At 48.8% G+C, this 25,320-nt stretch overlaps 1 protein-coding gene across 2 annotated transcripts in view; it reads right to left on the bottom strand.

The window, feature by feature from the left end:
• Positions 1-25,320, bottom strand: part of L3MBTL2 (L3MBTL histone methyl-lysine binding protein 2) — a 1,258,415-nt gene that overhangs the window by 1,026,256 nt on the left and 206,839 nt on the right. For both annotated transcript variants that reach the window (XM_069654433.1, XM_069654434.1), the window contains exons 4-5: positions 21,945-22,077; positions 16,943-17,005 (exon numbers count right to left, since the gene is read on the bottom strand). In XM_069654433.1, coding sequence (XP_069510534.1) covers positions 16,943-17,005; positions 21,945-22,077 — 196 coding nt within the window. The remainder of the gene's footprint in view (positions 1-16,942; positions 17,006-21,944; positions 22,078-25,320) is intronic.

Raw genomic sequence — 25,320 nt, 5'->3', positions numbered from 1 at the left:
AGCTGTCCAGTGCCAGTATATGTCTCACCAGAGCATGGAACTGCTGACTAGCGACACCTAAATCCTGACACCGAGACTAACCTCTGCACTAGCAACAACTATACACACTTCAACAGAGCCAGGATCCAGGAGTCAATGGACAAACCAGAAACCCAACTGGAGGATGCAGCAGAGCAGGAGGTCCCAAAATAACAGTCTAAGGCAAATGCAGTAGAGCCTTGCCTCCGAAAAACCATGACCCCAGACCACTGAGACCCCTCAGATTGAGTATCACAAAATATCATCCACTCCAGGACCAAAAGGTATCTACCCTATAATAAAGTGTGTATTTTTCAGTACACCAATGTCCTGTATTCTATGGGGGACTAATTGCACCTCCCTCCCAAGCAACCGCCCTGTCTTTGAGTGAAGATTGACAGCACTACCCTTTAGAGAGACTAGTCAATCTATTGATTGGAAGCACTGCCTTGCCATTAGTTCAGATAATTTTACATCCCTCACCAAAGGCCTGTGTAAAAATCTCTCAAACATTATTAGTAGCAGCAAAACATGGTGTTATATCGAATATCTTATTCTGCAACTGTATGCGAGTTACATGATTTATTTGCTTGCCCTTGTGGTTCCAAAACCTCAATGTCCCCTAGTGAAATAATTAATGTGGATTGGTAGTCCCTAAAACTTCCAGAAAAGTGTGCCTGAAATACACACTGTAGTCTACTTCCTCAAGCAGGCCACCCTGCTTGACTCCTCCTGTAACTCATTGAACCAAATCCAAATTTGCTCAGTTATTACCTAAAACGCCAAATTAATGACATCAAATGCTTAGTTAGTGTTTAATGCAAACAATGCAAAGCACTGCTCGTTCATTCAGACCAGTCTACCAGAGCAGTCACCTTTCTTTTTTTTCAACTTTAGTTTTTATTTGCATTTTTATATGAAAAACAACAAAGGAAAAACTGAACGACCATTCCCCCCTCCCTTTGTAGCCCCCCCCCCCGAACCCCTCTCACCCCCCCCTCCCCGTGTCCATTCCGGTGATTCGTTCATGGGAGACTCCCTGTGTTGGCTCTGTCTCTTGAGCCTCGAGGTCGATGCGATTAGTGACCGCGTCTTTGGTTGGCTTATTGCCTCCGTTCCCCAGGTCGTGGGGACCCAGTCCATATTGTTCTGTCTTGCTGGGCTTAACCCGTTCCTTTCTGGATAGGCACCTTCCTTTAAGTTCAGTGGACATCCCATCCCCAGGATTGCTGCACCCCATACCAGTCTGTGAGTAATGAGCTAGTGTCATTGTTCACCCTGGCAGTTAATTTGTCCATCAAAAACATGTTTTTTACGTTTTTCAGCCAGTCCTCCTTGGATGGGGGTTCGGGACTCTTCCATTTCTGGGCCAGGGCTACCCTGCCTGCTCTCAGCATGGTTTGCCACATCCTTGGGTATCGGTGGAGCTCTGTGTCCTCCGGGGGGAGGCCCAGCAGCATCGTTAAGGGGTTTAGTGGCAGACTATCCTCTGTTACTTCCTCTATCCAGCCCCTCACCGACTCCCAATAGGTCTGTACTTTCGGGCAGTGCCACCACATGTGGCTTCTAGATCCCGTCTGACCGCAACCTCTCGGGCACCCCCCAGAGAACATTTTAGACAGTTTTACAGGGTCTCTCTGCCACCCCTGTATTATCTTAAAGTTATGCTCCATGTCCGCGGTGAATAGGTTCCCATGGAATGCTATCTTAAATATTTTGGCCCAGGCGTCCTCAGAGATCTCCTCGCCCGCCAGGTCGTTCCAGAACAGGCGGAAGCTCCTTCTTCCTTGAAGGTTGTAGGTATTCAGTATTTTATACACACTGGACACCGCCCCCTTCCTGGACGTCGCAGAGTCTAGAAGCTTCTCAAAAGGAGTCAACTGCTTCCTCAGGTTTGGGCCCCATGATTGGGCGCAAAGGATGCCCTTCAGGCGGAGGTACTCGAAGATGGAGAGTGATCCTTGTCCGAGAGCATCTTTCAAGTCCTCATAAGGCAGGAATTTGCCTTCTCTGAACATCTGCCCAGCCCACTCCAGGCCCTTATCTGACCAGATCTGAGAGTGCCTGAACCCCTGCCCTCCCAGGTTGATAGGGTGGCCCCAGAGAGAGGACATTGGAGACGGCCATGTAGTAAGGTGAGCGGTGCTGGGGCCCTCTTTCCAGATGTCCCAGAGGACTCCCAAGGTCGGATGGGATCTTAGGTGTTTCGGGATCGTCTTGGGTGGGGCCCATAGGAGATCTCTGACCTTTAGGGGGTGGGCGTCCATGTCCTCTAAGTAAGACCAGTACGTTCCCAGCCCCTCTTTCATGTGCTCCAGGAGGACACGCAGTTGGGCCGCGCAGAAGTATAGGTGGAAATCCGGTAGCCCAAATCCCCCCTCCTCCCTTGGCAGGGTCAGCATAGCCCTTCCGGTTCTTGGGGTTTTCCCCTGCCATACAAAGTCTCGTACCCCGTTCTGTAAATCTCTGAAGCTCTGTACTGGGACTCTAGTCGGGAGTGCAGTAAAGAGGTACAGGAGCCGAGGGAGTACGTTCATTTTGATTGCGGTCATTCGGCCGTACCAAGAGAGGATCATCTTCCCCCATCTCCTCAAGTCGGAAGTGATCACCGCAATCATGGGGTTATAATTGGCTGCTCCCAAATTCGCTAGATCCCTGGTGAGTACCCCCAGATATTTTATGGCAACCTTACCCACCTTAATCCCGTGAAACCTAACCAAGGGGTCTAGCACTGGGTCTATTGTTCTCATTGATAGCATGACAGATTTCCCAGTGTTTATTTTTAGGCCAGAAAAGCGACCAAAAGCAGAGACCAGGGCCAGGAATGGGGGGAGCGAGGAGCCCGGGTCCACCAGGTAGGCCAGGACATCGTCCGCAAACAGGGAGAGCTTAAATTCTACCTCGCCCCTTTTAATACCCCTGATATCTGGGTTGGCTCTGACGGCTATTGCCAACGCCTCCATCGTGAGGACGTATATCAGGGGAGAGAGTGGGCATCCCTGCCTTGTCCCGCGGGAGAGGGGGAATGATTCAGATAATATCCCGTTCACCTGTACCCTTGCCGTTGGGGCTCGATAGAGGGCGGTTATCCAAAGCATGATGTGAGTTCCGAAGCCCATTCTGCGGAGGAGGAGTGCCATGTAGCGCCACTCCACCCTGTCAAAGGCCTTCTCGGAGTCCAGGGAAAGGACGCAGGCGTCCAATTCCGACGATTGGGCGAAGTGGAAAAGGTCTATTGTTTTGCGGATGTTATCTGACCCCTGCCTTCCTCTGATAAAGCCCACCTGGTCCCCGTGTACTAACTTCGGCATTATACCTTCCAACCTCCTCCCCACTACCTTGGCCAAGATCTTGACGTCAATGTTTAATAGTGATATGGGGCGATAGGAAGAGCAATCCGCTGGATCCCTTCCCTCTTTGGGCAAGACCGCTATAACGGCTCCCATCATAGATTCTGGGAGGATGTCCCCCTCTAGCACCACGTTGAAGACCCTTGCTAGGTAAGGGGCCAGAGTGGAGGGAAATCTCTTGTAAAAGAGGACGGAGAAGCCGTCCTCCCCCGGGGTAGTGCCCACCTTCATCCCACTAATCACCTTGTCCACCTCATCCTCGGTTATCGGGCCCTCCAACCCCTCGGACATTTCCCCGGAGAGGGACGGAATCTGTATGGAGTTCAGGAAGTTTTCTATCTGGGTGTCGTCCCCATCGTATTCGGAAGAATAGAGGGTTTTGTAGTATTGCCGGAAAACCTCTCCTATGTGGGGAGAGTCGCAGCCCATGAGTCCCCGGGTGTCTCTCACTTCCTTTACCCTCCTGCTTTTCTGTACCTCCCTTAACTTCCAGGCAAGGATCCTGTCCGCCTTGTCCCCTTTCTCATAATATTTTTGCTTAACCATTTGAAGACTCCTCTCCGTTTTGTGTAGGAGGAGGTCTTTTAGTTGGAGCCTATAGTCCTCCAGTGCTGCCACCCGGTCGCGGTCTAGGGGTTGGGTCGGGGATCCCCCCGGTTGGAGACGGGCTATTTTTTCTCGCAGGGCTTTCTCCTGGGCCTTTCTCTCCCTCTTCTTTAGAGCGCCTATTTTTATAAGGACTCCTTGTAGGGTTGCCTTGAAGGCGTCCCAGAGCGTGTGCGTGGTCACCTCCCCGTTGTCATTAAGCTCAAAGAACTCTGTCATGGAGTCCAAGACCTCCTGAGCAATGACCTCATCCTTTAGCAGGGCGTCATTGCATTTCCAGCACCCTCTGCTTTCCCTATTCCAGCCCATTGTGATGATGACTCGGGCCATGTCATGGTCCGACCAGGGGACTGGGTCTATCCTGTAGCCTGTTACATACGGACAAAGAATTTCGTCCGTTAGGATGTAATCTATCCTGGAAAATGAATTATGTATGCCTGAGTAGTAAGTGAAGGAGGGGATCCCTGTCCTAGGGGTCGGGATAGTATCCATCAGGCCCAGGTCCTCATTCACTCTCCGGAAGCTCTGGGCCATGGCCTCTTCTATGGGCCTGGGGTTGAGGGGGCCCATCCGCTTCCTATCCATGGTGGGATCCAGGACCATGTTGAAGCCACCCCCCACCACCAGTGGGCCCTGCGTGAATAGACTGAGCTTGTCCCTGGTTTCCTCCCAGAATTGGGCCTGGTTCTCATTCGGGTCGTACACCACCGCCAGGGTGATGGGGGACCCCTGTAGGACGCCCCGTATCAGCAGGTAACGGCCTTCGGGATCCTTCAAGATCGCCTCCTTCTCGAACCCTACGTTCCTTCCTATTAATATGGCCACCCCCCTTTTCTTAGTCCTGTGGGATGCGTGGTAGACCTCCTCAATCCCTCCCCCCCGCAGCCTGGGCTCCTTCCCCCTTGCCCAGTGTGTCTCTTGCACAAACAGTAAGTCTAATTTCGCCCGCTTAAACTCTCTGCAAATCAGAGATCTTTTTGTGGGGGTGTTCAACTCCCGCGCATTCAGGGTGCCCACTCCCAGGGCCAGATGGCTGTCAGCCATAATCAATGTTTCCTGCCCTACTGGTCAACAACTTCGCATCGGTTCTCCCTTTTCGCCCCCCTTGATTCACCGGTTGGACGCTATTGAAATGAACCCCCAACTGCCCCCCTAACCCTCTCCCCAACAAACAAACCCCAACTTGGTCATGAACCCCCACCCCCTCCCCCGGCGTCCAGCCAGATAGTTCTGCCATTGCTGGCTTTTTGGCCGGACCACCAGCCTGCCCCTCTCGGCCAGGCGATCATTGCAAAACCTCCTTCGTGTGAGCCCAACCTCCCCGATTTCGTTCCCGTAATTGCCCCCTTTGTACTTGCTGTTCAGCCTGATTCTGGTACCGTTCTTGCCTTTCGGCGATCCCCGGATTACTGCCTTGTAGTTAGTCGGCTAACTCCGGTCATCCCGGGAGGCCGTTCTTTCGCGCCAGTGCTGGCTGGGACCCCTTGGTAATCATCCCTCCGAGTCATTCCGCTCTGCCTCTTTCGCTGGTGAGGGTGTGTTCATTTTCCTAAATTTCCGTGCCCCAGATTTCTTCCTCCTTTCGCTCGCCGGGCCCAGGCCACTTGCTCTGCCCGTCGCCGGTCCCGATGGCTCCCTTCGGGGGGTGGGTCCACCACATAGTCCTGGATGGCTCCTTTGATGTCTTCCTCCGTGGTCAACGTCGTCCGTTGGCCCTGATATTCGAAGGTTAGGGAGAAGGGGAAGCCCCATCTATATCGTACTCCCTTTTCTTTCAGCAGCTGTGTGAGGGGGCGGCACATCCTGCGTTTGGATAGTGTGTATGCAGAGAGGTCTTGAAAGATGGAGACCTGTGAGTTATTGTACGTTATCTCTTGGGTTCTCCTGGCTGCTTCCAGTACCCGTGTCTTCTCCAGGTAGTAGTGGAACCGGACCAGGATCGAACGAGGGCCCCCTGCTCATCCTCCCGCCCTGTGTACCCGATCAAATGTGAGTTCAGCGGTCATCTCCTCTTCGAAGAGGAGGGCGATTATGTTCCGCACCATTCTGGTAAGATCTCTCTCCGTTTCCCCCTCTGCCTCCGGGACCCCAAAAAACCTGAGGTTGTTTCTTCGTTCCCTATTCTCGAAATCGTCCATTTGTCTGGACCTCTCTTCCTCCTTCTTCTCCAGGGCTGATAACCTCATGTTAGTCTCTATCTCCAGGGTTGTTGAGGAGGATTGGTTGGATTCAACCTGTAGGAGTCTGTCCTCAACTTTGTCAACCCGTCGGTCCATCTTCTCAAACTTCTGGGCTATGTCGGAGCGCATGTCTCTAATTTCTTGCAAGATAGATGCAAAGCCCGTTTCCATTGCCTCCGTTGCGGGGGCAGCGGCCTCTGAGTGGGCCATCTCCCGGGCACGGGCAGGGTCTATTCCGTATGGGCCTGGGTCTCGGTAGCGGTATTTCTGCAAGTTCCTCTGCCAGTCCATTCAGTCCCCCCCTGAGCGCTCCGTTGGGTGTACTTGGGCTGGGGGGAGCCCCTGGTGGGTCACTTCGCGGACCCACCTGTATTGGTGGAAGGGCGGGCACACGCCCCACTGGTCTCGGGCGGGGGCCTCACACCCGGTGTCCTCCGGACCTTCTGCGCCCTGTGTGTCTTCCTTGGGGGGGGGGGGCTTGTTTGCCGCGTTGATCACTGAGTGGTGGTGGGCCACGTGCCCTGTTATCGTGATGCTTGAGCCCAAATAGGCCGCTTCTTTATTCTTTCACCAGCCACTGCTGTGCCTGGGGGACCCCTCAGGGTGAGCACACGCCCTGCCGTTACCCGGCGGGGGCCTCACACCCGGCGTCCTCTGGGCCCTTCCTTGCCCTTTGTGTCTTCCTTACCGCGGGTGGGGTGCCCAGCCGTGGACACGGCCCACGCGTGTTAATAGTCGTGGGGTGTTAGGAAGAATTCTGTTTAGGCTGAATTTCCTAACCTAGTGAGTCCCCCAGCAGCTTTGCTGGATTTTCTGGGGGTTATTTTTTTCTCCTGCCAAGAGTGAGACTCTTTTACCCTAACTCTTGGACATGACTTGAGAGTGTTTCTGTGACTTACTATGTGCTTATGGGCTAGGGGGTAATTTTCCCCATAGGCCATCATTGGTTTTTGAATGTGTGTTACACAGCACCCTCAGTGCAGTAGCACAGGGGTGTCTTAGAGACCCCCCGACTCCACACCCTGGGACTGACTACTGTCTCCCTGGGTCTGTAAAGTTGCCATTGACTTTACTAGTCTTAACTTAGGAACCAGTACAAGCCATCTTACTGTGGAAGTACTGGTACGGGCAATTAGATTGCCCCTGGGTATGTTGTCGAGGGGGTACTGTCCCGTCCCCCCTCGCCGAGTTCTGGCTGGTGGCAGTGGATACCACGGAAATATTCCACTGGAATATTTCCCAATGGGATTTCCCATTGTTTTTGATGCACCACTTTTTGGTGCAATGTTAAAGATACCGCCGGTTTATTTAATTAAATAAATTCACCGGTTGGGATCTTTTGCCGGAACTCGCCGCCAAAATGGCGTCTAGGTTCACTTCAGTAACCCTGAACCCGAGTCGAGCCTTTGTTCCACTTTTGGCGGGCTTCTGCACAGAAGCCCTCCAAAGTGGTGCCATTCTGTCTGGGTACCACAGGGGGTGCGGGAGGGGGTTTAGGCACCCTGGACCGAGTTGCCTTGCCAACTCGGGTCGCACTCTAGTGTGATTGGCCCAAGTTGTGAGCCACCCCGCTCACCACTTAGCATGTTTGAGTGACAGCTAGGCTGTATGAATGGGGGTTTGCTGCATAAAAGCAGGGTTTTTGGGACTGGTTCTTGAGAAGTCGCCACAGGACCTAAGAAGCCGAAAAGGGAGAAGCCGAGCCGACCTGCCAAGACGACACCACCGGTGAAGCCCTGCAGAATCGTCTCACCACTTTTCCTGATGACAGAGTAGATCTCCCACCGGAGAGTCTTCTTCCCTTAACTGGTGGGGACAACCAGTTGCTGCCTTCTTTTCGCCGTCCCGAAGCATCTCGTGGCCGCCTTGCCTGTGCCAAGCACCCCGGCAACCGGGATACCACTTTTTACCTCAACCGCGAAAGAGGGGTAAAAATCCTTTGTGACCGGAGAACTCCACGGCTGGCCTCATCCCTGGTAGTGCAACGACCTGCAGCCTTCCTCCCCGTCGAGATCACCTCTTCCTCGGGACGACGCCGCGACTTGCACCCACTACCAGGAACGACTACCACCGCTGGAGGAATCTTTCCACTTTTAAAGGTACTGTGTTCCGCCCGGCCTCCCTTGCCACCGATTGTACGGGGTAGATTTAGCCCTCGGCTCTCGAACCTGGGTAGGTCTGGGACACCCTAACTAAACTTTCCAGAACCGTAGTAAAACCTTTTTTTCCCACCTGCAAAGACTTGTGACATTGTGTGATCTTGGGCACATTTTTCGCCTGGCTCCCTCTAAAGCGGGCCCCGAACTAATTCCCCTTGTTCCACCATTGACTGTCTTCGCTAACCTTATGTGAAAAGTGTTTTACCTTACTGCTCTCTTTATTTCTGCCTTTTCCCTCCCTTTTGGTAATACTTGTTGGAGTACCATCTAACGTTAAGCGCTCACCTCTGGTTGGAAATAAGTGGTGTTAACAACGATTAGGGATGTACATATGAGTAATAGTAACTGTGTTTGACTTTCTTACCTTTTCTAATGTGCTAGTGTAATTTATGAGTACCTTTAATAAATAAGTTTATACTTTTACACCTAGCTCTGGTCAGTGTTTGCTTGTGCTATTGTACCTCTGTACCTATTATGTATCCTCTGTATACTGCCTAACTCTTCTTGAGGGAAGTCTGACTGCTCAGCCACAGCTACCACAGTGAATCTGTGCGGTGCAGACTGCTACCAAGTGGGTTTACTGCCAACACCTGTAGTCTTAAATCTTTTGCAGTGGTCCCAGAGGGAACTGCACAGGTTTCTGCCTAACACTGGTGTACAGCGGTGGGATCTGTATTGAGTATACACTCTAGAGTACTTTTGAGATACCTTAGTGCAACTAACCACAAAGCTTAAGCACAAGAAAGAAAAAGTCATTTTTAACCTGTCTACTATGGAAAGTTATAGTCAAGAGTCCCTTGCTACAAAAACTGCTGATTGTCTAAGACTTCTCTGTAAGCATAAGAATCTCATGACTAAAGGAAAGAAAATAGAGCTAATAGAAAGGTTGTTAGAAAACCAAAGTCTGGAGGATGGTCCAGAGGAACCTATCACTCCAGCAAATGTAGAAAGCAGCAATGATCTTGATATGGAACAAAGTATTGATGATCTTCGGTCAGAACCAGAAGAGGAGGATGAAACTGTTGTAGATAGTCCCTCTAGGCCTCTGTCTGCTCTACCAGCTGTACCTACTGGACCTTTGCCAGGTCCCACATTTAGTCCTCAATACTTTGAAATAGAGAAAATGAAACTTGAATTAGAGTACAAGAAACTTAATGCTCAAACTGACAAAGAACTAAGGCTAAGGGAAATGGAGCTCAAGTATGAGCTAGAAATGAAGAAATTGTCTGTTGAGAATGCTTCTCTCTCTGGCTCCTCTAGAAGTTCCAGTCCTAAAAGACCCCGAATGCCTAAGGAATTGATTGGTATGTATGAGCCTAAGTTGGATGTGTTGGATTGGTTGTCTATGTTTGAATATAATCATGGGCTCCAGAACATCACAGGTAATGAGTTACTCACCTGGTTGTTCTCTAGGCTTCCCCCTGTTGCAACTGATGTGGTAATGAAGTTGGGGGAGGAGGATAGGAAAGAGTATGAATGTGTGAAACTAGCTTTGATAGCTAGGTTTGGGAAGACCCCTTCCCAGTATCTTAAGAGGTTTAGGAGCCTCAAAAAGCATGATGGTACCCCTTGGGCTACCTGGGTGTGTGAAGGGTTGAAAAACTTAGAGGGATGGATTAAGGGTTACAAGGTGAACACTTATGAAGGAATGAGAAATCTTGTAATGATGGAGTCAATTTATGATGCCTGCTCTCCTGAGCTCAGACAGCACTTGGCTGATTCACAGGAATTAGATCCTAGGAAACTAGCTAAGGCTGCTGACTTGTGGGTTGCCAACAGGGCTACTCACAAGGATTCTGGGGTAACTCAGAAGAAGGATGAGGGAAGACAGCCTAAGAAAGACTCCAAAGAGAATTCTAATAATCCTAATTCCAAAGAGGGCCCCAAACAAAACCATAAGGGTAAGCCACCTGTGAAACCACAGCAGAGTAGTATACCTTCTGGTGCTAAACCGGAAGGAGGTCAGAACAAGCCTCCATTCCAAAAGACCTTTGGGGCCTGTTATGTTTGTAAGGCTACTGACCATGTGAAAGGAGATCCCAGATGTAAGGGTAAACCTTCAGGGGTCCAACTTGTCTCCTTAGCCTTCGCTCCAGAGGAGGAAGTCACTATGGCAAGTGGAAACTTTCTACTACTGGCTGATGAACCCACTGGAGTCTCAGCCAGTGTTTCTTTAGTCTCTCTGGGGTTGTGGGAACAGCAGAATTTAGATGTATATAATTCTATCCCAGATAATACTAAAGAGTATTATAAGGACAGTGTCCACGTAAATGGTCAGGAGACTCCTGCCATCAGGGACACTGGGGCCAGCATAACTGTGGTGGATGAATCATTTTTCAAGGCATAGGATGTTGCTAAGGCACCCAAATGCCTCACCAAGTTAGCTGGAGGGCCTGTGCAGATGTGTCCCCAGTTACCAGTTCTCATCCAGTGTAATGATATGGCTGTGAAGATACCTGTCAGTATACAATGTGAAGTGCCAGGAAAAGTTCTGCTGGGAAATGACCTGAAAGCTCTTGGAGTTGTGTCACATACCCCCAGACCTCCTAGTAAAAGGTTACGGGAGCTCACCAAGTCTGCAAGAGAGAAAACCCTGCGAGGTTTATCTCAGGAGATGATGACAGAAATCACTCCTCTACCACTGGAGCAACTTACTTCAGTAACTACCAGATCAGGAGCAAAGGGGCAACCCAAGACTCCTAGGAAAAAGCCTACAGCAAGCACTCCAGTGCTTCCAACAAGGACTTCCCCGAGGTTGTCCAAAGTTACACCTGTAACTCCACCTCTAGCTGAGGCTGAGAGGGAGGTACAACCCTGTTTGGTTGAACTAGACTCTGAAGAAGAGCTAGAAGGAGGTCCAGAACTTATTGGAGACCTGGACCCGGCTGACCATCCTGAGCTGCAGTCTTTACTGGCAGAAGGTGGACCCAGCAGGACAGCTTTCCGTAAGGGACAAAGAGAATGTCCAACTCTGGAGGGTCTCCGCCAGCAGGCAGCTTCTCAGGCTGATGGGCAAGAGCCTGGGAAGTATAGGTTACACTGGGAAGATGGCCTCTTCTACAGTGAACCAACCGAATCTGAACCTGGAGCATACCAACGCCTGGTAGTGCCCCAAGAGAACAGACAACAGTTCTTGCAACTAGCCCACGAGATTCCTTTGGCTGGTCACTTGAGTTTCAAGAAGACCAAGGAAAGGCTCTCTCTCTACTTCTATTGTCCAAAAATGGGGGCTGAAGTAGATAGGTATTGCAGGAGCTGCCATACCTGCCCGACTTCTGGTAAGGTTGGTTCCAAGAATGTGACACCTTTAGTGCCTCTCCCAGTTGTGGGAGTCCCATTTGAGAGGGTAGGGATTGACATTGTTGGTCCCCTTGATCCCCCAACCTCCTCAGGCAACAGGTTTATCCTTGTTGTAGTAGACCATGCTACTAGGTACCCTGAGGCAATTCCTATGAGGACTGTTACAGCTTAGGCTGTGGCTAAGGCCCTCCTTGGTATCTTTACCAGGGTTGGGTTTCCTAAGGAGGTGATCTCTGACAGGGGGACAAATTTTATGTCCAACTACATGAAAGCCATGTGGAAAACCTGCGGAGTTACCTACAAGTTCTCAACCGCCTACCACCCTCAGACAAACGGATTGGTAGAAAGATTTAACAGAACCATGAAGAGCATGATAGGTGCCTTAGAAGAACCCCTTAAGAAGAAGTGGGACCTTCTACTGCCATGCCTTCTATTTGCTTATAGGGAAGTCCCTCAGGAAGGAGTGGGTTATTCTCCCTTTGAACTTCTCTATGGCCATCCCGTCAGAGGCCCCTTGGCCCTGATTAAGGAGGGGTTGGAGAGTGCTCCTTCCCCCAAGCCAGTCAGAGTGACTGACTACGTGATAGGTCTCCGAAGGAGAATGTCACACATGATGGCAGAAGCAAGTGACAACTTGAAAGCTGGCCAAGCTCTGATCAAACATTGGCATGATCAGAAGGCTAACATGGTTGAGTTTACTCAAGACCGGCTAGTTCTAGTTATGCTTCCAACAAGACAGAGGGCCTTGCAAGACAAATGGATGGGACCCTTCAAGGTTGTGGGAAAACTTGGAGAGGTCAACTATCTGGTGGATCTGGGCAAACCCAGGGAAGCTCCCAGAGTCTTCCACACCAACCGCCTCAAAGCCTATGTCTCTAGACCAGAAGTAGGAGCATTGCTTCTAGCTTCATCGGAGGAGGAGGAGGAGAGTGACGCTCTACCTGACCTCCTGAGAGGCCTACCTTTGGACGAAAAGGTTGAAGGAGTTAATCTCTCTTCAGATCTGACCCCTGAGCAACAGGAGGAGTGCAAAGCTATGTTAAATCAGTTTGCCCCCCTGTTCTCACTTTCACCAGGCTTGACCCCTTGGGGACAGCATGAGATACTCACTGGTGACTGTCTGCCAGTCAAAAGCAGAGGATATAGAATGTCAGAACATGTCAGAACCCACATCAAAGGTGAGGTCAAGAAGATGCTTGATCTCGGGGTAATAGAGCCCTCTACTAGTCCATGGTCTAGCCCAGTGGTGTTAGTACCAAATGCAGGATCCAAAGAGTTGATATTCTGTGTGGACTATAGAGCTCTTAATGCAGTCACCAAGACTGATGCCCACCCTTTGCCAAGGACAGATGAGTTGGTGGATAAACTTGGTTCAGCCAAGTCCCTCAGCTCACTGGACCTTACGTCAGGCTATTGGCAAATAGCCCTGACAGACCATGCCAAGGAGAAAACTGCATTTTCTACCCCAGTTGGCCTATACCAATTCAAGGTTATGCCTTTTGGACTGAAAAATGCACCTGCAACATTCCAAAGGATGGTGAACCAAGTTCTAGCTGGGATGGAGGACTTCTGCATGGCATACTTGGATGACATTGCAGTCTTCAGCCACTCCTGGGAAGAACATGTGACCCACTTAGAATATGTTTTGCAGGCTCTTGAGCAGGCCAATCTGACCATAAAGGCGAGCAAGTGCCAAATTGGTCAGCGTAAAGTGGTCTACCTTGGACATGAGGTAGGAGGTGGAGAAATAAGGCCTTTGCTCAGCAAGATTGAAGCTGTGCAAAATTGGACAACACCTACTACTCAGACCCAGGTGAGAGCCTTCTTAGGCCTCACTGGGTACTACAGGAATTTCATTGAGAACTATGGGACCATAGCTTCTCCTCTGAATGTGATCTCCTCTCCAAAATTCCCTAAGAAGGTCAAATGGACTGAGGAATGCAATCAGGCCTTTGAAAACCTGAAGAAAGCTCTCTGCCAAGCTCCAGTACTCAGAGCTCCTGACTACCACCAAACTTTCATTGTAAAAACTGATGCTTCCAATGTAGGTATAGGTGCAGTTCTTAGCCAACTGGATGAGAAGGGTAGGGAACACCCCATTTGCTTCATCAGTAGAAAGCTGAAGGATCCTGAAACAAGGTGGGCAACAATCGAAAGAGAATGCTTTGCTATTGTGTGGGCACTGAAGAAGTTTAGGCCATACTTGTATGGTTCTACTTTTGTCATTCAGACTGACCACCAACCCTTAAGATGGTTAATGCAAATGAAAGGGGAAAATCCAAAACTATTGAGATGGTCAATCTGCCTCCAAGGGTTTGATTTCACCATTGAGCACAGGTCAGGGTGTCACCATCAAAATGCTGATGGACTCTCTAGGATGTATGTCATCGACTAGAGGTATGAGGTTCATCCAGGAGTGGATTAAATCCTCCTGTCCCTTAGTCTGGGGGGGGGCGAGTGTTAGGAAGAATTCTCTGTTTAGGCTGAATTTCCTAACCTAGTGAGTCCCCCAGCAGCTTTGCTGGATTTTCTGGGGTTTATTTTTTTCTCCTGCCAAGAGTGAGACTCTTTTACCCTCACTCTTGGACATGACTTGAGAGTGTTCTCTGTGACTTGCTATGTGCTTATGGGCTAGGGGGTAATTTTCCCCATAGGCCATCATTGGTTTTTGAATGTGTGTTACACAGCACCCTCAGTGCAGTAGCACAGGGGTGTCTTAGAGACCCCCAATCATAGACTCCACACCCTGGGACTGACTACTGTCTCCCTGGGTCTGTAAAGTTGCCATTGACTTTACTAGTCTTAACTTAGGAACTTAACCAGTACAAACCATCTTACTGTGGAAGTACTGTTAGGGGCAATTAGATTGCCCCTGGGTATGTTGTCGAGGGGGTACTGTCCCGTCCCCCCTCGCCGAGTTCTGGCTGGTGGCAGTGGATACCACGGAAATATTCCACCAGAATATTTCCCAATGGGATTTCCCATTGTTTTTGATGCACCACTTTTTGGTGCAATGTTAAAGATACCGCCGGTTTATTTAATTAAATAAATTCACCGGTTGGGATCTTTTGCCGGAACTCGCCGCCAAAATGGCGTCTAGGTTCACTTCAGTAACCCTGAACCCGAGTCGAGCCTTTGTTCCACTTTTGGCGGGCTTCTGCACAGAAGCCCTCCAAAGTGGTGCCATTCTGTCTGGGTACCACAGGGGGTGTGGGAGGGGGTTTAGGCACCCTGGACCGAGTTGCCTTGCCAACTCGGGTCGCACTCTAGTGTGATTGGCCCAAGTGGTGAGCCACCCCGCTCACCACTTAGCATGTTTGAGTGACAGCTAGGCTGTATGAATGGGGGTTTGCTGCATAAAAGCAGGGTTTTTGGGACTGGTTCTTGAGAATTTGCCACAGGACCTAAGAAGCCGAAGAGGGAGAAGCCGAGCCAACTTGCCAAGACGACACCACCGGTGAAGCCCTGCAGAATCGTCTCACCACTTTTCCCGACGACAGACGAGATCTCCCGCCGGAGAGTCTTCTTCCCTTAACTGGTGGGGACAACCAGTTGCTGCCTTCTTTTCGCCGTCCCGAAGCATCTCGTGGCCGCCTTGCCTGTGCCAATTACCCCGGCAACCGGGATACCACTTTTTACCTCAACCGCGAAAGAGGGGTAAAAATCCTTTGTGACCGGAGAACTCCACGGCTGGGCTCATCCCTGGTAGTGCAACGACCTGCAGCCTTCCTCCCCGTCGAGATCACCTCTTCCTCGGGACGACGCCGTGACTTGCACCCACTACCAGGAACGACTACCACCGCTGGAGGAATCTTTCCACTTTTAAAGGTACTGTGTTCCGCCCGGCCTCCCTTGCCACCGATTGTACGGGGTAGATTTAGCCCTCGGCTCTCGAACCTGGGTAGGTCTGGGACACCCTAACTAAACTTTTCAGAACCGTAGTAAAACCTTTTTTTCCCACCTGCAAAGACTTGTGACATTGTGTGATCTTGGGCACATTTGTCGCCTGGCTCCCTCTAAAGCGGGCCCCGAACTAATTCCCCTTGTTCCACCATTGACTGTCTTCGCTAACCTTATGTGAAAAGTGTTTTACCTTACTGCTCTCTTTATTTTTGCCTTTTCCCTCCCTTTTGGTAATACTTGTTGGAGTACCATCTAACGTTAAGCGCTCACCTCTGGTTGGAAATAAGTGGTGTTAACTTAGAATTGTCCAACAAACGATTAGGGATGTACATATGAGTAATAGTAACTGTGTTTGACTTTCTTACCTTTTCTAATGTGCTAGTGTAATTTATGAGTGTACCTTTAATAAATAAGTTTATACTTTTACACCTAGCTCTGGTCAGTGTTTGCTTGTGCTATTGTACCTCTGTACCTATTATGTATCCTCTGTATACTGCCTAACTCTTCTTGAGGGAAGTCTTGAGGGAAGTCTGACTGCTCAGCCACAGCTACCACAGTGAATCTGTGCGGTGCAGACCTGTAGTCTTAAATCTTTTGCAGTGGTCCCAGAGGGAACTGCACAGGTTTCTGCCTAACATGGGGGCACCTCCCCCGCTGTCTGTGGCCCACTATGGGGGTGGGCGGCGGGGGAGCCGATGTCCGCCCCGCGGACAGCCCGCCGTCCCCCACCGGGGGCCTCTGAGTCCGCCCCGGAGCTCTCACCTCGTAGTGGCCTATTCGGGCCGGCGCTCCTCTCCCCGGATCGAGCACGTCTCCCGCGCGGTCCCCGCCGACTCTGCCTGGGAGGTGTCAGCGGACCTCTCCCCAGGGTGGGTCCCACCGGTTCCCGCTCTGTGTTGGCGCCGCGGGGGACGGGTGTCCGCCGCGGCGTCGGAGGATGGCTCTCCCTTCCCAGTCTCCAGTGCGGTGGGCCTCGGCTCCGACTTCCGGCTTCGCGCCGCCCGGGCCCTCTGCCGCGTTCCCGCTGCTGGATCCGCGGCCCTGGATCTCCGCTTTCCCTGGGTCCTTCGACCCCGCTGTTTTGCTCCGCGGGGGCACCAGGGTTTCTCCCTGCTCTGCGACCTTCTCTTTCGCCTCGGGGGGGGTACTTGGGGGGGTTCAATCCCGGTTAAGACCTGGCCGGTGGCGGAGCGCGGAAATCAGGCAGCCATTGCCTGTGCACCCCCTGGTGGCCTCCCGCAGTCACCTTTCTGATAGTATTGTGCGGCTGTGATCCATTATGAAGCCTATTTGATGAGGCCCCAATTATGGCGGGAAGCACCATCATCAATCTTACTTTCACATTTTATGCAAGAATTTTCATATTACATTGTACAAAAGAGTGGTTAAACAGGGCAGTTAGACACACAATCCGTTGCCTCTTTACCTGGCTTCAAAAGAAGTGGTGTTGTTATTGGTTCCTCCATTGTAGGGGTAATTAAGTCTGTTTCTAGGAATGAAATAAAATGGTTTAGTGAGTGAAAGGATTACAGATCTCATAAAAGTTTTAATAAAACAAATTACAGAATACAAGATTAGATTTCTTGTTCCACCTCTTTGTGAGGAATTAGGTGCTTGAGATCCCCACAATATGACTAAGTTATCCATGCACGTGTGACAGTATCTAGGTAGCCCTAAACTATAGCATGCTTTAGACCACCCATACCCATGAGATTCAATGATAGTTCGACATTATGTAAATTTTATTAGTTCCACAACGGTTATGTTCATCCGCACCTACCAGCATAGGTATACAATTGCAGTATGTTTGACACGTAATTTGGGAGCCAGGAGGCCGTTTGTACTGATGCCCTTGCAATATTATGTATGTTTGGTTTTAGGAAAAACTGGGTGCATGATCTGCTAAGTGGGCCCACAGTTGACTGCAAGGTGTTCATAGGTGCATGTAGGGAGGTTTGAGAACCTGTTTATTTTTGCTGCATCTCTCCTTTTTATTTGCATTCACATTTTTGTATTACTATTCTACATGAATAAACTCCGAGCTACAGATCTTTGTCTTCGACACGCAAGCAAAGTCATGAGAAAAATAATATAATGCAATTAGGAAAAAAACACCCCCAGGCCTCCCAAACCCCACCACATATGTCAAAGGTAGGCTCCCTAATAAGGTCAGTCACATATTCATGATTCCCATTTACAATTTCAGTAAAATTCCAGCACCACAATACTCTCAACCTAGTTAGGCAGGTGTGATACAAGGTAGAACACTTAACATATGTAAGAACACATTCTGATCTCAGGAAAAAAGAAGATAACATTCATAAAAGGAGTCCGTTTTTAAAAGATTAAAAAGTTACACATTTTCAGCATCCAGTCCTCCATCGTTGCATATATGAAGTTTACAAAATAGATGACAGGGTGATTTTACCTATCAATAACATAACATATGGTCTATTAATTGCCTTCTGGAACACGCTTCCTGTTCTTCAATTAGACCCAACAGACACTGTTCTAGGGAATATGGTAGTATTGGTAGCAATGCTCCAAGCTTGCGGCAATGCTAGCACACGTGCATTTAAGCTCCATTTCCTCCATAACACCGCCAACATAGCCCAACCCTCCATTATCTATCGGTTTCATTTTATCAGCTGTCAGATACCCTCTTGATATACGTTTATTTGCCTGTTCCACATATTGAGCACTGATGGCCACTTTACTGGTATGCCACCAAACACCCCTCCAAGTGAAATCAGAGAGGTCTGTGATGGGTCTTTATGTCAGCCTGTAGTATATGGGGAGGTTCTCTTTCAAAACTGAATTCAGGCGCTTCTAGAGATTACACAGGCATGAGATAAAATCCTTCTAACAAATGCAAATCAGGCTTAAAGAACCACAGAGCTTCCATAACAGATCATTACTAGTTATAGACCTTTTCAAATCATGATAAGAGGAGAAAGAACGAATAGAGGCCTGCCTGTATCTGTTGGCTAGTTTGTCCCACTCTCTGAAGAAGGAGGAGCATGTGAACCAAAGAATGCCCACCGTGCTACGCCGCAGCTTAGTCACGCAAGCATTTTGTGCATGATGCAGTCTGCTCAATCTTTCTGACGCCACACTCTTCCATCCTAAATTACAGACAGCACTAACAGATTTGGAACTCTATAGTCCTCCAGAATTTCATAGGCCCGCCAGCTCTGAAAAACCAAATGGTTTTTCCCTTCCCACTCCCAGGGAATCTTCCAAACAGGTGGGCCAGGGGAGGGCCATCGCTTTAGGATCCCGACAGGGAATCTTCCAAACAGGTGGCCAGGGGAGGGCCCTCGCTTTAGGATCCCGACACTGGGGGCGGACTAGCAAGGGAGGATTACCTGGGTCGAGGTTCCCTTGGGATTGGGGAGGGATTACCCGAGGGTGAGACATAGCATCCCCCTTTCAAATAATGCCCTACCTGACATCCCCTCAGCCTGTCAGCCAGATCCCTGGTATCCCCGGAACCCTCAATGCAACCTATACTCAAAAGGACTTTTCTCTTTCTATGAATGTCCCTCTAATGAGGACACGCATAGTCAGGCACTTAGCTACAATCACAAACACCTGAATCCAATTGAGAACCAAACTAAGCATAAAAGGTGGAACCCATATTCACAAAGGGAGAACGGAAAGTCAGGAGAGTTCGAGAAGGACAGCAGGCGAGATGGTGAGCATTTGAGAAGAGGCTGTTGAGAACCAGGCTTGAGAGAATGGGATGCCGAGACGCTACAAGACTGCAGGTTGAAGCAGGAGAAATCATGGCAAGAGAGCCGTGTCTCCAAGAAGCCGAAAGTGTTTGTCAAAGGAAGCCGAGAAGCTGGTTAATTTCTCTGAACGTTGTGCCGAGAGATTGCTTGTTTCCCTGGGACAGCGAAGCCACCCAGGAAGGTCTGAGGGGCAGGAGGGAAGGGACCCTAGCCTCAGATAAAAGAAACGTGAAAGAGGCGTTGTTAAAGTACAGCTGGTGAGTTCTAAGTGATGAGAGAGCACGGTTTGTAACTACACGAATGATTACGAACTTGCAAGCAAGGTTACGAGTAAGAAGCAAGACGCGTTGAAAGAAAGCTTTCATTGTTATAAACTGTGATGAAACAAAATAACAGAGTGGTCCTGTGGAATACCGCATTGTCGAAAGTCTCTGTGAAATTTGAGAGTTAAACAAAGTATTGCTAAGGTGAAAAGCGAGTTGAATAAAGCTAATGAAAGTGAAAGCTGACAAGTAAGGCTACGGAAAAGAATATTGAGCGAAGCAAGATCCCAATGGGGAACGGATGAAACAGAACTGAGTGATTAGATTAATTGACAAGAGAGTGGAACTTGTCGAGGTGCTAAGAAGCATGTTTGAGACATAGACAAGGAAACAGAACTTGTTGTGGTGCTAGACGGGACACTTGAGCAAAGACTAACAGAGTAAAGTAATACAATAACCAGAATGCAACAGTGTCGGAGTGGTCAGGCATGGGAATAAGTACAGCTGTGCTGATTTGAAAGTCTTTGACATAAACCACATGAGGAAAGCAGGAAGATTGGGGAAGGGAACCCTGTGTATCAAGATGATGGAATATTGAAATGTAAAATACTAAAGAGTTGAAAGCAACGAGTAAAGAGGATCGAAGCTCTGGTCAGGAAAGACGGGAAGATCCACCCAGAAACATTGTTAAAGTAGAACTGTGTTATGCTACAAAGCATTGAATCAGGTGAGGGAAGCCTGAGAGAAGTACATAAACTCTGCCGAGTAATAAAAATATTGAACTGCTTATTTGTGAACTGTTTTGAACAAACTGAACTTTTGGAGATCCCGAGTGACTTAAGCTTGGAGAAGGGAGTTGAGAAGAAACTCCATGATCATCCTGATATTCTTTTGACACACATATATTTTATCCAATACCTTACACATTACTAAGTAAGAACTTGAGGGCAAGCATAGGTTTGACACAGACAGATTCTTTACTTTTGACAGACAAACGTTTGGACTATTCTTTCTTCTTTATTTTAATGGTCGAGACTACTCCCATTTACAAATAAGGCAAGTTAGGCATTCTTTAAACCACATTTTTATAAATAAAGGTTTTCAAAAACGTGTATCCTTGTGTCTGTGTCTACCTCTGAGCACCATGCCTTTCTCACATAGCAAAAATAGTATTTGCATGCTTTTTTATTTTTCTGTCAAATTGTATGCATAACCACTGACGCCTAGTGTTGGAGAACTAGGAAAATAAATGTGGTGTTATGATATGAGTTGGCAGATGCCCAATTTCTAAGAAAGGCATCTTTTGGGGAGGTGGAAAAATAGACTTCAAAGAAGAAAGAGCTCCTCCTATCTATCTGTGCTTTAATCACACTTAGATAAGCACATGATCACATCCTCACCTGGGAGGGACTAGCTGGATAGTTGAAGAAGCCACCACAATCATCATGCTGCTGGTGTGTGCATCACTCTTGGAAATGTGAAACTCCAGCCTATCTATAAAGTATTATATTGTCCCCACATGCAACTTCTATTTTCGGTCCATTTCGCACTGACCAGAAGAAAAACAGTCTGATATCATCCTAATTGGACAAAGCTCAGATCCCTGCAACAGCCAGGCAGCAACGAGACACCACAGGGACCTAACTACTTTGCAATGTGAGGTCTCATGTCCAGTTAATGTTAATGAATGTAAAGAACCTTCATTGGACAGGGATCATAGTACACCGAAAAGTCTATTTTCTGCCACCTGGGTCCTATCTAAGAACCACTGTTTTAGTATCAATATACTTGTACTATTAGGAATCTTGAATGTGAATCTTTGATTCCACACACGCTCATTGATTTACAAATCACCCCCATCCACACGTTCTCCTGGTATTTGAGATGCCTTTAGGTTTCAGACTAGGGTATAGTTTGTCTGGAAGGACATGCACAGAAACATAGATTAGTATGAGAGTTGTAAGTTTAACAGCTTTCAAAAATGTTCCATCCAGGAAGGAACAAACCTACAAAACACAAATAATTCATATTTTACCTAGGCCTTGCTATCAAGTCTCACCTAGCAAGCTAATGAAGAGCGTAAAGAAAAGATGGTCTCAGTGACAGAATGAAGATCACAGGGACTGTCAAGATGAGTCAGCCCTAAATCCACTGCTTCTGCACAAACTCTTGTTTCCCTATCCACTCACCGCACCCTCCAAATGCTGAGGTCATCTATGCCTGCTACCCAATGGATGCTCTCTCCTACCACTGCCTTACTGCCCATATGCAGCCACACTATGACATCTCTGAATACTTGCACATGCCCAGGAGCCACCTCATTCTATCCACCAGCTCCCCACTGCTCCTTCACTACAACCTCAGCGATGTGTCTGAATCTATACAACAGCCTTGCAGTTCTACTCTTCTGTGTTCCCCAGGAACCTACCCTCGCAATGCTGCCCAGTAGTCGGCGTGGCGTCGCCTTGCTGCCCGGTACTGGCAGAGTGCAATAAGGAGTCAATCTTCGATGGCCAAGCAGTCTTGTTGAGGACTTTTGCCTTCTTTGTAGGAGGAATACCCTGAAACAGAAAAACAAATGAGTTAGCAAAACCACAAGTTCGAATGGAGAGTGTACACCACCCTCCTTTCCTTACGCTAAAACAGTTATTGTACCCCGACTGTTGAGCATACTACAACCACTAACCATTGTCAACACACATGACACGAATTGGAAGCAAAACTTCTCTTAGTGAAGGCAACATGGACAGAGAGAAAGGAACAAGTGACTTACCTGTAACTATTGTTCTCCAGCATGGGTTTGGCATGGATTCACATGCTCATGAATATTCCCCGTCGTCAGGCTGGGAATCCTCGGTAAAAGAAAAAAGTTTCACTTTCACTTACAAACTGTCTTTCTCATATAAACCAGTCACTGTGCCCTGGGTCATACTGCCCCAGCCAATGACTGCCCTCTCCCTAAGCCCCTCCTCTGGCAGCCATCTTCAGATTTGGTAGCATGTAAAGTGGCAGTATGACCAAGAAGAGCCACAGAGGGGCAGGAGGGAGGGTTTGCATGTGAATCCATGTCAGACCCATACTGGAGAACAACAGTTACAGGTATGTAACTTGCTCCTTCTCCAGCATGCGGTCTAGCATGGATTCACATGCTCATGAATAAAGCATACATAGCAGTACATACATACACAACCACGGGATGAGGCAATGTTTATGTTTATTTTTATATGCTTCTATAGCGCCGTAAGCCCGCAGGCATCAGGGCGCTGTGACACACAATAGGCTAAATTCGACATCATGATCTCTGGCTCCGGTGGGTGTCAAGAGTCCTATTTGAAAAGGTGGGTTTTCAGGAGTTTTCGAAATTGGAGGTGATTTTCTTGGCTTCTCAGAGTTATCGGAAGGGCATTCCATATCTGAACCGCCTTTACTAAGAAGGATCTGCCCATCCCGGATTTGAGCCTGTGTTTCTGTTCAACTAGTAGGTACTTACCAGCTGAGCGAAGATGTCTCTTGGGAGTATAAAATTCAATATTTTTCTTTAAGTAATGGGGCGCTTTGCGAAAAAGGCATTTATGTACCAAGGTAAGGGCTTTATATACAATCCTGTCTTTGACTCTAAGCCAGTGGAGAGATTCTCTCGCCGTGTTAACATGGTCTCTTCTAGCCAGTTGTTTTACAATCCTGACCGCGTTATTTTGTATGACTTGGCAAGCATGTATCTCTTTAGCGCTGCCCCCTATCAATAGGGCATTGCCATAGTCCAGCCTTGATAGCACTACTGCCCTGGCAATGGTAGCCATGTTGTTGTCATTCAAGAACGGTCTGATGGCCCTCATTAATCGCAGATAATAGGTCGTGTTCTTACGTAAGAGATTTGCCTGAGCCTCTGAATTAACCGAGGAATTCATCATCATACCCAGCGTCTTTACTTGACTGGAGACTGTGATGATGGCTTTTTTAATCAGGAATGTTTTATATTCCCCACCCAATTTTTCCAATTGATGGCTGGAGCCAAAAAGCATCAGCTCCGTTTTTGAGTCATTTAAGCACATCCAATTGGATTGCATCCATTCATCAATTTTGCTGCATATTGCGCCTAATTACTCACTGTCTTTCTGATGAGATCCCTCTATCTCTAATATAAGTTGGGTATCATCTGCATAATTGCAGAAGAATACATCCAGTTCTGTCAATAGGTCACACAGTGCTTGCATGTATAAGTTGAAAAGCATGGGTGAGAGGCCCGCGCCCTGTGGCACCCCAAAAAGAATTTGCGTGGGGTCTGAGAAGTTATCGCCCCAATGGACTCTAGCTTGACGGTTGGTAAGAAAGGAAACCAGCCACTTCAGGGCCAGGTCCGAACAGCCTACGTTGTCTCTAAGTGCTTTGACCAGCAAGTCGTGGTCCACCAGGTCGAAGGCCGCACTTAAATCTAATAGCATCAGGATCCCCATTTTCCCTTTGTCCATGAGGACCAGCATATGATTTTGAAGGTCCAACATGGCTGATTCCGTGCTATGAGCAGCTCTGAAGCCAGATTGCCGATGATGTAGGGATTCTTGTGTTTCCACGTGAGCCTGTAATTGCTGGGTAGCCAATTTGTCCAGAATTTTCAGGATGAAATTAGTGTTGGTTATGGGTCGTAGATTCCCTGGATCCTTAGGATCTAGCCCCACCTTCTTTACTAGGGGTGTGATTGTCACCTTTTTAATTTCTTCCGGAACGGTACCTTCTTTAAATGATGTATTAATGATCTTAAGTAGTATAGGGGCAAAAAGCTCCTTGTGTTGCAGAATAATGTCGGGGGGTAGGACATTTTCCGCGCACGATGTAGGTTTCATAAGATCAAGCAATTTTAGTAATTCTAGTTCTGTTATTGGCGTAAACATAAACGTTTCCTGACTCTGTTTCTTTTTATACTCATAAGTAAGACTTTTACCTCCTCACCAGGCTCACCTTCAAGCGAACGAGTTGCGTAGCACTGCTTGGCCGACCTAGACTCCTCTCTGGAATCCCTGTCGACACAGTAGAATCTCGTGAAGGTGTGCGTAGACCTTCACGTAGCAACCCTGCAGATGTCCAGCAGGGGCACACCAGACAGGAACGCTGTCGTCGCAGCAATCGCTCTGGTAGAATGGGCTCTCGGACGGCTAGGCAGCGGTCGGATTGCAAACTGGTGACAATGAATGATGCAGCCGGAGAGCCACCTGGAGATGGGAGCCTTAGGCAAGGCCTTCCCATGGCTCACAGGACCAGAGTTCACAAAAAGGTGAGAAGTGTTCCGGAAACTCCTTGACCGAGCAACATAGAACGTCTGAGCATGCGGCACATCCAGCTAGTGCAGAGTCCTCTCAGCCGGCGACAAAGGCGTCGGAAGAACACAGGCAACACCAAAAGTTAATTGAGATGGAATTCCGACAGAACCTTCGGCAAGAAGGAGGGATGCGTTCCCAGCCCCACCCTTGTATCGTGGAAAGTCGAATAAGGCAGCTTGCAGGATAGGGCCTGGATCTCATCTACTCTCCTGGCAAAGGTGATAGCCACGAGGAAAGCCCTCTTCCACGAAAGGTACTTGAGAGGGGCTTGATGCATAGGCTCGATGGGAGCCCCCATGAGCCTTGTCAGAACCACAATGAGTTCCCACGCCGGGGCGGGTGCCTTCACCGGAGGGAATGATCAGAACAGTTCTTTAAGGAGCTCCTTCACCAGACGGTGTGACCAAAGAGAAGACCGTCCAAGAGACCTGGTGTAACAGGAGATAGCCACTAGATGCACCTTGATGGAGGCGTACGCCAAACGCGCCT

This window comes from Ambystoma mexicanum, chromosome 3q (genome assembly GCF_040938575.1).
Source record: "Ambystoma mexicanum isolate Mex_15411 chromosome 3q, UKY_AmexF1_1, whole genome shotgun sequence".
Classification (NCBI taxonomy): domain Eukaryota; kingdom Metazoa; phylum Chordata; class Amphibia; order Caudata; family Ambystomatidae; genus Ambystoma; species Ambystoma mexicanum.
This window is presented reverse-complemented; position numbering and strand designations above follow the sequence as displayed.